This window comes from Nomia melanderi, chromosome 6 (genome assembly GCF_051020985.1).
Source record: "Nomia melanderi isolate GNS246 chromosome 6, iyNomMela1, whole genome shotgun sequence".
In the NCBI taxonomy this organism is placed as follows: Eukaryota; Metazoa; Arthropoda; class Insecta; order Hymenoptera; family Halictidae; genus Nomia; species Nomia melanderi.
The window spans coordinates 776,392-789,770 of NC_135004.1; the positions used below are offsets into that span (position 1 = coordinate 776,392).

Below are 13,379 nucleotides of genomic sequence, written 5' to 3' on the forward strand. Positions count from 1 at the left end.
AAACATACACAACGTGTATAATTTTACGTTTAATTAATTTCCATTAAATTAATTGAAAACTTGTTATAAATAAAGAAAAGAATAAAACAAGAGAATTAGAATGTAATTAATAATAATTAGGCCTTACTTTAATTTATTGATGTTGTATTATATTTTCAATCGAATAAAAAAGTATTATAACGTCTAACAAGATTTACAAGGGATCGTAAGATATTAAGATGAAATTGACGTCGACGTATGTGGAACAGTGCAGTCGCGTCTTATGTTTCAAATCCATAATTAACATATTTTATTCAGGACAAGCATATGGTTTTTAACTCTGTTATATTTTTACATTACATTTTAATTCTTTCATACGTTGTATTTAATTACACCTTTCTTTTGCTAGTATGCATAATTTTATAAACTCGTAATCACTTATTGACAATTGGCGACTTCAGTTTTTCATTGACAATTCTTTTTAAATGATTTGTAATGTTATAATGTATTCGTTACATATATTCATGTATATTCATGTATATACATTTGTATAGGTGCGTGTGTGTATATAATATATAAATAATATGTAGAGAACTGTATTTACGATCTTATTAATAATTTATTATTACTTATGTTATAATAATTATACTTTACATTTAAATTACATATGTTTTCGTAAGCGTATCTTTTCAATTCATTTCCTACGTGATAGGAATTTGTCGTTATCAAATTAAAATATATTACGCTCAATACGTTCGTACTTTGTAAAAAATAATGATATTAATGAAACGATGATAACGTTCGTATATTAGGTAATAAAAAACTACTTCATTATGTGGTATCAAAGTAACTTCGATTGACCGTAGATCTGCATCACCTATTAGTGTGCGCATTTACGATTAGGAGGATATTCTTTCAATAGACGCTTAATAACACGTTGATAGATTCTAGCGTTTCTTCTTTCGTGAGATTTCAAGAATTCTTGCTTCGCTACGTCGACTTTTACCGTTTTCCGTTTGATACCTGGTGTATGAACTAAAAAGGCACCGTCTAATATGACCAGCCGGTAATTGAGAAGACACATCTCGAACATCTGAATGAAAAACAAGAATAAACATTAGTCGAATTCAAAAAGCATTTACACATATTGCTTTTTAATGAAAAGTCTTTTATCTTTTTAAAATATATTCTATTATATTAACAAACAGTACAGGTACCATTGTAACTGTAGATTTGTCTCGCGTACATCACATGAGAATTTGGAAATCAATCAATATATCAAAGAATTCAGAAACATGTACTACTATTTTCAACGAATACAATTTTTCTTTTACTTTTACATAAGAATTCTTTCTTAAGTAGTTAATAAATATTTATATCTGCGTCTGCGTAAACTGTAACATAACGAGTGCAGCTAGCGAAATAAAATTTCTAGATCTGTCCTAAAAATAATCTTCCCTACTCCTCTTATTTTTCCAAACATATTCGTCAGCCATTATGAATATTTTCAACTTCTGTATATTTATTCACATGGTTTTGAACTAAAATAAAAAGACTCCGCAAATGGATTCTTTCCTTTAACCTGTCAACTGTGGAATTGAATTTCAGGAATTTCAGGAATTTCAGAAATTTCAGGAATTGATAATGCTTGCAATGAAATCAAATAATCAAGTGTATACTCGTTGAACGCAGTTAACTGGTTAATGCGTCGAACGAATAATGTTTCACATGCAAAAAAATATCGTTTATCCACAAAGTAGTAGTACACCTGAGTCATTTTATCCTGTCTGCCTTCCCAAGACATGTCTTCCGTATAAAAAGGATCGTCGCGTGTTCCAATGAACACTGGCTCCCACCTATGGTGAGGGTATTCCCTTTTCGTAATAATAAGTGGCCTAACTTTGCCTGGGTCTGATCTGAGCATCCATCTAGTGAGACCAGGGAATCTTTGGCAATGTGAGCAGAGGAACCTAGAAAATGGGAACAATGGGTATGAGAATTCTCTAACGTATTTAAAACCCATAGTATTATTAGGTACCAGAAAAAGTTCGTGTTAGTTGTTAAATCAAAATTTAATCACACAGAACGTTTTTGTAAAATAATTTTATTTTGTTTGATACCAACGACATAAACATAATTTGCTGCTAATACCAATTTCATTCATTAAACTAGTGGAACACTGAAATTGGACCTCAATTTATTACTAATAAAAAAACTATACGAATTCTTTCCGGTACTTAACAGTAAACTTGCGTTTCAACGAATTAGCTATCAACGTCACAAATATGTAACTGTAATTTATACTTAGTATAAAGAAAATGAAATTAATGGTATATTGTTATTTAAAGTTATAAAATATAATATATTTAAAAATTCAAGACTCCTTTTAGTTTAGTTTTTTTTAAATATTTGATTTGGAAGATTTGTTGGATTTAATAGAATATTATGATTGAGAATGATGGTAGACAAATAGTGGTAGCGAATGTGTCAACTCGTTAATACTACGAATTTAACCCATTTATGACAATTGACCATTGATATTGACAGTGACAATTTTGTGCAATAATAAAATCTTGCTTGGCAATACTGTTTTTGCACACTGCCCACTACTTATTATTCCCGTTATCACGAACACCCCGATATCAATATTTATTTCGCAATAAAAAGAAGTAGTTGTGTCACTGTTTTATCAATACGTTAAATTTCGGTTTGTATGAAAACTTGGTCGTTAATGAGTTAATATTTTAACGTGCAAAATGCTCCAGTGCGTATAATTTCAATTGAATTTTGCTTCAAATACGCATAGGATTGTATTAATCGACCCGATATCGTTCGGAAAACCTAAAATCGATGAAACTCTGTGTATTAACTTTGTACTGGATAGGCGACTCTCAGGCGTCCTTTAATTCAATGCGGCAAAATTATAAAATTTAATACTCAACATTAAATTTTTTGTAATGTGACAACGAATTAACACTAGAACTACCGAGAGTTTAATATGATCAATATGTAATCCTTATAAAAATCGTAATAATAGATTTTTTCAGTTTTTTCGTATATTCATTGAGGTATTCAAATGAAACTATTTATTGTTTTAATTACTTTGGATATTTAACCCTTTATGATAGGTTTAGTGTTAATTTGTGCAAAATTTTTGTTTGTATTGGTTGCAAAAAGTTTCGTCAATTCCATTGGAAACTAATGAATATTTATAATGAGAAATATTGTTAGATGCGAAGGGTTAAGCAATATTGCTAACAAGGAGACATAGTGCATGGATCATCGATTTTAATAAATCTTTTTTTTATGAATTTAGACCAAAAATAAGACGACCTATATTCGGCCATTTTGATGGAAATTGGATATGTATAAAGATATTTAACATTTAATTTTTTCGGTTTCGTGAGATACTTTTCCGTGCTTCTACGAACTGTGTTATTCTAAATAATAATAAATAATAATAAATAATAATAAATAATAATAAATAATAGTAAATAATAGTAAATAATAGTAAATAATAATAAATAATAATAAATAATAGTAAATAATAATAAATAATAGTAAATAATTGTAAATAATTGTAAATAATATTAAATAGTTGTAAATAATAATAGAAGTGGCAAACACTAAACTACAATAAAAAAGAAAAAAGAACGGAATAAATTAATTTAGAAAGTAAAACATTTTAAAAATAGTAAGAGGCATACATTCTTAAGAAAAGAAGGGAAAAAAGTATTGATCCGAGACGAATTTGAACTCTTCGGTATACTAGTGAAGTATTTAAGTATCTCTTGAAATCGAAAAAATTAAATGTTAAATATCGTCATAAATATTAAGTTGCGACCAAAAGGGCCGAATCTGGGTCGGCTTACTTTAAGTCTAAATCCATTAAAAGAATGTCTTGTCAAAATCGATGATTTCACTGTAACGTCTCCTCGTAAGTCGATCGCCGGTATGCACGTGTCGCTGCAGTTAGTGTCACGAACCTATGAAAATATACGGCTATACCGGCTTTCGTAGCCAACAGTAGCTGTTTTTTCGTGGAAGGCGGCTGCCTGTGCGATTCGATCTCAAAAACTGGCAGGACGAAGACGATTCCAGTTTTTGGCGGCCTTCCGCGCACCATTTCCATGAAGCCGGACGCCAGTTTTTCACTGGGCAAAAGTTCAATGTCCGTCACCAGCACGCGGCTGGTGTTTGCCTGCATTCTCGCGACATTTCTAACCACGTTAATAGGATAGGTCATGGCTATTTGCTTCCTCTCGGTTTCCGCGTCACCTCTTTGAAGATCGGACGCTGCACAATCACCCTGGATTCGAGTAGCTTGCCCCAAAGCGGGCGGACGACTCGTTGGGAACACCAAGTGCACAGAAACCTATAAAAGGGCACACGTTAGGATGATGCTTAGCGGATCGTCTAGCGGTTACGTCCTCATCGTTAGAATCACTGAATCTTGTCGTGGTTAATTGCTAATTGATACTGTGTCTATGTCTATGTCAATACACCTATTTCTACGCAATAAATATTATACAAACACGGTGAAATACACTATTCTCCCGATTGTTTTAATCAAATTCAAGAAGCCGTATTTGAATGCAGCGTTGCTATGTCCTTAATGAAGCTGTTTGTGCGCCTGTAACCGTAACAACAAAAGGAACAAAACAGACGCGTGGTTGAAACGTATTTGTTGGTCTCATTGCAGAAAGAAATGTGCCAGATTCTCTGATGTAAGTGTTTATGCGTTTATATGTCGAGTAACCCACGTATAACGCTGTAAGCGTGCTTCGAAAGTAACTTGTCATGCAAAACAAATATTAACGAGTTCTTTGATATTAGAATTCGATGGATAAGCAGAGATAAATTTTGGATACTAACGAATGCGGTTAACTTCTGTAACTATAATTGCAATATAATTTTCTTTCTTGCAAAATATTTTCTTCTATGTTTTTCTTCTACAGCATCTACACATATTCCTATATTCTAATTTTCTCGACATATGCCATTCTTTTATTGGTTGCTTCTTTTTAAGAGATTTTTAGTAAATTTGGCGACACAAAGAGATACATTTGTGAATTCTCTTTTGAATTTTGGGCATATTTCAGTGGGAATACCGTACTAACCGAATTTTACAAATTTTCTAACGGCATTAAAAAAAATACAATGTTATGCGTAGGTTGCTATATAACAATATGAAATTTGGCACATTTTATATATATATGTTTATATGTACAGAGTAAATCTATGTATAGAAGTGTTATAAGCTATTTATTTGAGAACCATTGGCGATAGCAATCAAATATTTAAATTTTTCTTATTCAAAAAATTTGTCCATATTTCACATAATTATTAATTAAAAAATCATTTACATCAATTCTCAAAATGATATCCTTGTACTTATAATTACATTCCACGGAATTACAACGCAAACGTAGTTTCAGTAGAAGGATTATCAAACGAAAGTTTCAAAAATAAATGAATATGACTGATGGACCTGTGCATATAACTAATTTCTATATTTATCATCAGATGTTGTCATCAAATTTCACAGAATAAAAAGTAATCATTTACACGCATCAAACTATTTAAAACTCCCCCCAAAAATGATTATTTCTTTATTAAAAAAAATTCACCGATTCAAACCTTAATTTAACTTCTTGCCATACAATATTGTGTCAGACTCATGAGGCAACTCTAAAACGGAACTTACAAAAAATAAATGTGACTCAATTACTTTGGGTTTTAATTGAATACTATGTTTCTATTATTAATTGTAATGCTTTCGAGTAAACGTAGACATAGAACAAGCCTAGAATTCATTTTCCTTTCTACTGAAACTGAAAAATATAATAACTCTGTTGAGTGCAATTGTGAAAGAAATCATAGCACAAGGGGTCAAATAAGAAGTTAACAACAACGAGGAATCATGATCAGATTTTCCTATTACTAATTACGTTCCAAAGTAAAATAAAGTTTATCTTCATTGTTCAATAGATCATTAATAACAAAGTTACCCTAACAAGCACGATTATGAAAGAAATCACAGGACAAATAATTAAAAAGACCGGCCGCGCACCACGAAAGTATCTGCAACACGAGAAGACAAAAGAAAAAGCGCGTCGCCGGTGTCGGCGCCAATGGTTCCCAACTAAACATCGCGCGACACAGTCCCGTACATCGTACGTCACTATTGCTCGCGTCCGTAATCGCATCGAAAACAGCGGTGTCCTATATATATATATTAGTGCAACGGAATTACGACAATCGTGAGATCAGGAGGATCGTTAACGTTTAGCGTTCGAATAAGTCATGCTTCTAGCGACCCGTTCTGACAGCGAGTGCATGGGGGAAACCTTGTACATTTCGGGTTCGCATCGACAGGCCCGATCGAGGAGAGCAACGGCGGTACCGGCGTCGAGGCCAGGTGTAAAAATGGCCAGACTCAACGGGCCCTCCCATCTCCTGGCCAACTCGACGATTCCATAGACATGGTCTGCGGTCGCGTGCGTGCAGAGGGTCACCTGGGGCAACTTGTCCCTCTCCTCGGTTCCGACTAATACAAACGGTAGGACTCTGTAGGGGCTCTTCTCACCGATTTCCGGGCTCCAGGTGACTTTCGACGCCGGATACGAAATAACGTCCGGCAGACCGTGGTACCATCTGCAAGAATTGTTCCTGGGTTGTTGACCCGCCATGTACATGCCTGCTACGAACGCCGGTGCCCTGGCGGGCGGCTCGTCGCGCGGGCTGCTGCTGCTGCTCGGACTCTTCGAAATCGAAGGTTGCTCGTCGTCGTCGTCCTCCTCGTTACCGGGCTCCGGGACCGGCTTCCGGTAGCCGCGATTCACCAGGAAACGTCCCGCGATCACCAGAGGGACCGCTACGCCCAGCCACAGCAACAGCCTTCGACCGGAGCAGCGCATCGTTCTCTTGTTTACACGGGACGCGTTTCTCGATTTTTCCACGCTCGTGGTCAAGGAAACGTTCTTCCATATTCCGTGCGCGATAGATTCATTGAACCTGTGCCGCCTACACTGCTGTTCTATGCGGAAAGGGCGAGACCGCCAATTACGGATCGATGCGGCGCAAGCGTGCCGGCGATGCCGACGGGGTTTCCACCGCCCGCGGAAATGTTACGAGCAGGGCCACCCTAACCACAGAACTAAATGGGTTGTAACTTCGGGGCGCTAGCCTTTTGGGACGGTAATGCGCATTTTTTTAACCAGTTAATTGCGCTGGACGAGTATACGCGTCGTCTTAAAGATCGAAATGATAATCATTTCTTTCACGATGAATTAGTTATTTTGTCGGATACACATGTAATTCTTCTTCGTTTTGCTTTAGCTCTTCGTTGGAATATATTATATGTGGATTCGCCTTGCCCATTATTTACATATGTGTAGTGGCACCACGGCATCAGATGTCCTCATCCTTAAATTATATTGTTAAAAAAGGAATTACTAGTGGAATACATGGTCTTGAGATTAACTGAAAAATAAATCGTCAAAAACAGCTGTGAGGATGTTTCTTAACCTGTTAACTTAATTTAATGGAATTTAATTTAAAAAATCTCTCGTTCTCTGAATAACGAAATAAAATGAAGTGTGTACTTGTCAAAAGCAAGATGATTGCACCTGGGGTATCTTCCAATGAGAAACCAAAGAAAAATAAAGAAGAATTACATGTTTATCTGGATAATTAAAGAATTCATCGTTGAAAAAATTAGTATCATTTCAAGCTGTAACACTTAGACAACCACCTAAAAAAACTATAACTACAACCTCTTTCATTATCTTCAATTGAACTGATTCCATTAATTTGGTTGAAACTTTGTTTTGTAAAAACAAGAACCGTATTTGACAAATAATCTCAATTCAAGACTTACTAAACAATAAAATAAAAGATAAACAAAATAAAAGGCAATACATTATTAAGTGAAAGGTGGGAGATCTCCCCATTCGTTTGGCTCAGTGTGAAGATGACGTGTATACTCGTCAAACGCAATTAACTGGTTAAGTATTGCCACTAAAAATTGCAGCGGTGAAAGGTCTTTTTCAGCAGTTAAAAGAATAAAAAATTATTTACGCTCTTCTTTGGGGCAGTGCAAATTACATGATTAAGTATTTTATCCATAGAGAGTGATTTATTTAATAATTTAAATACGTGGGACATTGTTAACCAGTTTACCAAAGAAGAAGGTAGGAAAATAAATATTTAAACTATGTATATAACAAGTTATTTTTGTTTTTCATTTATATAGTTATTTGAATTTTGTATGAATTTTCTATTTTTATTTGTTTAATGGTAATACTGGACTTTTTCTAGTTCTGAGGCTTCCGCTTCCCCTTTCGTGTATTTTCTTATGATGAGGGGCGCATTATTGTTAGTAGTCCTCGGGCTCTAAGTATCTTAGGTCGGCCCTGGTTACAAGTTTCCGTTTCTAACGAGACCGAAGGGAAACTTAAGTTGAAATATTAACCGCGACAGCTGTCGTTGGTAATCGAGTGAATCCCCTCGTTCGCGGGCGTTTTCAACACTAAAACTAATAGATTGGTCAAAATGGCTTATTCCTGATTTCTTCCTTTTGCAATTATTAAAAAAATAACAGATGTTTCTCCGAGAAATCATTAAAAAAATAGAATGAACAATACGCAAACTGAATTGTAAATCAATTAAGGTCTCAATAGACGCACCCTTGGAGTTTCTATAGAAAAACTTGGAAAGGTCAATTCAACTGGTCGATAGTTTAATGTTAAGGACGCACGTCAAGAATGATAGCGGTGATGATTACGCGCGAAACAAACCGTTCATTGAATCGGTTGACGCTTGATTTTGGATTTTTGGAAAATTGTATTGTTGAATCGGTCGACTGATTCTGAAATTTTTATATTTGACCCTTAGAACTACTACACCCGGCAATTATTGATATCTTGAGTCTCTAATATTCGAAATGATTTTGAAAATAGTTTCACTTGAATATTGTAATAAGTTTATGAAGAAATCGAGAAAATATTACAATTTTTATAAGGATTACGTATTAATCATTTTTAACGATCAATATTAAGAACCAGTGTTAAGATGGATTTCTTTGTTGCTGGGTTTGATACCAATAATAATAAACATTCTTTTGGTCATGAAAAATTACGATAGTAAATATTGGGTCGAGGATATACTGTTTTATCCATATTGGTTAGATTAAAGCTACGCCTGTATCAATAAAGTATGTTTTCTTGATTTCCCATTTGAAGGGAAATTTGAAAAATCAATGTATACGTTTTTTGGGAAAGTATGAGAAAAGTCACAAATAAGTTTGAACTGATGGTTTTATTGTTTTTCAAAACACTCTTCTTCAACAATATATTTTCAATTGTGTTGTGCCAACATTTACCTTCCATAAAAATGTAAAACTTTACGAAAATAACATCAATTCCCGAAACTTTTGCAGTAGCCTATATATTATTGTATTACTTTTCTCTATTTGTCGTTTCATGAGATTAATTGATTTGGCCATGAATGGCTCGTATAACGTTTCCAGGAAAATAAAGTTATTCAACGAAATGTACATCGTCATGATGCTCTAAAAATCATTTTTTCAGAGGAAACAATTTACAACGATAAAACTGTAACAATTGCTAAACGTCGAAAAAGGTGGTTTTTATATTGTGTACATTGATGTTGGTAAAAATAAAGCAGAAGGTTGACTCGTTTAACGCACCGGAAACGAGAAATTATATTAATTTGATTTCAACCGGATAGGTTTTAGCATTAAGGAACCGAATGTAACGGTTTCCAGCCGTCGTTCGTGAAGTAATCGTGAACTGAATAATGAAATGCTTTCGTCGAAGAAATATAATGTCCGGTGCCATATTTGAAAACTACTAGAACTATATACATTTATGTACAGTGTGTAATAAAGAAAAATGAACAATCGAATTTCCAACGAAAAAGAATTATTGTTGTAGAAAAAGAATTAAATTGTTAGAAAAATATATACGAATCAATATATATCGACATACTTAACATATTCTAGTTTATTTATTGTTCTGATAACGATTTTGTTATTGTGGTATATTTATATTTTACAATGTTTCCTGTGTCTTATTATTTATTAAAAACACAACAGGTTACTGGCCCAGAGAATCCAAATAATGTTTCTATTGTGCATTAATTATAATCATTAAAAATAATTTAAAGTAATTCAATTTAAATAAAATAAACGTTGTGTGAAAATATGAGTATGGCGTCACTGAATTCGAATCAAATACACAAGCTTGGAAAGAAGAATTATGAATCTTGGACGATTCAAGTTAGTTCAAATTGATAAAACTTCGATTAATTGATAATCCATTCCTAGAATCAATATTGTTAAAATAGGTAAACATTTGATTCCGAATTTTTCTTTTTATTTAAAGCTTAACTGTAACTCTCTTACAATTATTTTTTTGTACAATACTGTAGAATGCAATAAGTTAAAATTCACACTGCGTGAGTCAGCGATGATACGCATTATTGTATTTATTATGTTCGTAAGGTGTACCTTATCATTTATGCAAAGCTATAAAATTATCGTTAGCAAGATGGAATGTAAAAAATATATAATTGAAAGACACTCTTAACCAAGTAGTTTCTTTGTGTAACAAATTATCAAAACCGTACGGAATTATCAAAACCGTCTGAACGGAAAGTCCAATGTGACTCAACGATAGCGCACGCGAAATCCAACGTGTTAAGAATAACACGTATTTCCTGCATTCATCGACTGAAAATAGTTACTACGTTTTTTCTACTACGTCTTCTACGTCCTTTATATTCTACGATTTTTTCTATTGTATAGAAAGATTATTTTTGGTAAAACGAATATTTTCTTAAATAAACTGTATTTTATTATTTCATTTTTATAGCTGGATGATTATTTAACAAATTATGTAAAAAGGTGTGAATATTAAACAGATAAATTTCATTTTAAATAGTTCAGAGACCATGGCACTGATTATTATTAAATAAAAAACTTTAATCGATTATAAAGCAAATACTAGATGTTTTGAAATTTGGCGCCCGTTTTGAGTATTTTTAATAATCTTAAACCGTTAATTGAATTTTCTTACACATATTTTTCTTTCAGCAAATTTAATATCTGTTTCCAAAGCATTCAGATATTCATTCTCCTTTTGTAACATTTGTATTAGATTTATCGAGTGCGAAGATGCAAACACGTGTATGAATTTAAATTATATTATTATCTTAAGTGGAAAATATGCGCATACTCGCATGCATTTGGGATATCTGCATGAGTAATCAGAACTAGTGCATAACACAGAGGATTATCCGCGACGACTCAGCGATGAGTGACCCACGGTTTTCGCTTGAATTAAGCTTTATCTAAAAACCAACAACACGTTTTATCTTAACAATATCTTATCTTAATAAGAACTCTTATCCTTTGACACTATGCGTTACTTAACTAAGGACGAACGTAATTTTAAAATGAATTGTTAGATTAGCAGTTTTTGTTCTATTTTAAGTATTTCTATTTTATCACGTAGACAATTTTTGAAAAAAATTGGACAGATTTTTTAATCACCGAGACACATGCGTATTATTGAAGATATGAACTAGTTCTATATTTAATATTTAAGTGTTCTAACTACAGGGCGTCTTAAAAGTTTATATTTACTATAAATTAATAAAATAAAAAAGTTATGTATTTACTATAAAAGTATCTATAGTATTTCGTTTTTATAACTATTTCATGAAAGGTATGAAGTCTTTAACGATTGTAACCAAATTTTTAATAATTCATTATATATCTCATGAATAATAATAAAACATCTTCTTCCCAAGTATATGGTGTGGTTATATAACTGCATTTTGAAGTCTTAGTACTCAGACTATAAATTTTTTCATTATTTAAATTGTTCTAGACTGAAGGCTACGTTAGAGCGATGCATCATAAAATGATAAAGGAATTACTTATATCACAAGCCACCTACACGCGTTGGAATATGTGGGATATTTGAATAATGCAATTGTTCAATCGAGCAATATTAGTATATACTGAATACGTATACGTATGTAACAGAATTTAGCAATAATCATTTGATAATGATGATGACGATGATGATGATGATGATAATAACAATAATAATAATAATAATAATAATAATAATAGTAATAATAATAATAATAATACGTATTATATACCACAGATCCTATAGAAATGATAAATGTAACGTCACTTTTAAACTTCACTAAGAAACCTAATTCTTTGAATTTTTTAACAATGATTCACAATCGAAATATAAAAAACACATTTCTCCCCCTTTTCCGCCTCACTTATGTAAAATAAAAAATTTCATACCATAATTTCATAAGGCAGGGAAAGATCTATCAAATAATTTGTAACATTTAACATAAACGAAATAATGTCATAAAAAAACGAATTTCCAAAGCAAAATACTTAATGAACTCATGGTACAATCCAATACCCAGTTTCGCATAGTACATAACATTTAACAGAAACAAAATAATATAAAAAAGATGTTTCCAACAATCAAATATTCTATGGTACAATCCAATAACGATATCGTAGGAAAATAACGTCCAAAACAAAATATTCGATGAACTCGTGGTACAATCGAATACCGATCCTCAGCCGAGTTCGATCGAACGGAGCGCGCATAGATCCTCCAATTCAGAACGGCTTTATTCACGTCGCGCGAGGTCAATATTACTAGACGGACACACGGTGCATGGATATAGGTCCGATCGACCGTGAAAAGAAGAAGAGGAACGTGTTTCAATTTATAATAAACGGCAGAAATGCCGTTTAAAGTCGTCTCCGTGAACCCCAAGGCTGCATTCTAATTTTAGTATTTGTGCACTGATGGAGAGGCGTTCACGCCGTCGAACCTTCCGCCGTAACATGCAGCGCGCCAAATCTATTAAAATTCAATTCCCACGGAGCCGGTAGTTTCCAAATTGATCGAACTGCGAACAAGCGGGTCTGTGGATATTCCGCCTCGCGAGTCACGGATGTACGGTTCGGTTCACCGTTTCGCGTTCCGTTTCGGCGTATAAACTTGCCCGATTGTGCGAACGTGTTGTGTCATCGTGTCGTGTACACGCGATGGGACAGATCTTATTTTTCGTATCGTGCCACGCACCGGTACCACCGCCCCTCCGTTTACGCGGGGTGTCCGTTCCACGTGGATTCGTTTTACGCGAATGAACATCACGTAAATAGAATCCGTTGGTTGAAAAGAAAACGGAATATTCGAAAGAAAAGGTGGTGTAAGACTTGGAAATATTTATTTCGCATAGTATAAGGAAAAAATATTGGGATATTTATTTACTGATTGGAAACATTCGAACATTTTTTCATTACTTTAAAATATTGGAATGTT

The 13,379-nt window shown here is 33.5% G+C and overlaps 2 protein-coding genes and 1 long non-coding RNA gene across 11 annotated transcripts in view; 2 read left to right on the forward strand and 1 right to left on the reverse strand.

Moving 5' to 3' along the window:
- Positions 1–13,379, reverse strand: part of LOC116432358 (beta-1,4-glucuronyltransferase 1) — a 14,270-nt gene continuing 891 nt past the window's right edge. Inside the window, exons 2-5 of one of the 3 annotated variants that reach the window (XM_031989099.2) lie at positions 6,330–7,168; positions 3,966–4,354; positions 1,748–1,949; positions 1–1,072 (exon numbers count right to left, since the gene is read on the reverse strand). In XM_031989099.2, coding sequence (XP_031844959.1) covers positions 860–1,072; positions 1,748–1,949; positions 3,966–4,354; positions 6,330–6,899 — 1,374 coding nt within the window. In that variant the 5' untranslated portion in view covers positions 6,900–7,168 and the 3' untranslated portion in view covers positions 1–859. The remainder of the gene's footprint in view (positions 1,073–1,747; positions 1,950–3,965; positions 4,355–6,329; positions 7,169–13,379) is intronic. The other 2 variants (XM_031989100.2, XM_076368374.1) reach the window with 2 other exon arrangements.
- Positions 7,144–9,926, forward strand: LOC143174612 (uncharacterized). Its single transcript, XR_012998787.1, has 2 exons — positions 7,144–8,174; positions 8,302–9,926. It is a non-coding gene; the product is annotated as an uncharacterized LOC143174612 (long non-coding RNA).
- Positions 12,864–13,379, forward strand: part of LOC116432359 (uncharacterized) — a 17,117-nt gene continuing 16,601 nt past the window's right edge. For 4 of the 7 annotated variants that reach the window (XM_031989107.2, XM_031989110.2, XM_031989112.2 and 1 more), the window contains exon 1: positions 12,864–13,261. The gene's annotated coding sequence lies outside the window, so the exon portion shown is untranslated. Of the gene's footprint in view, positions 13,267–13,379 lie in introns of all 7 variants that reach the window. The other 3 variants (XM_031989109.2, XM_031989111.2, XM_031989116.2) reach the window with 1 other exon arrangement.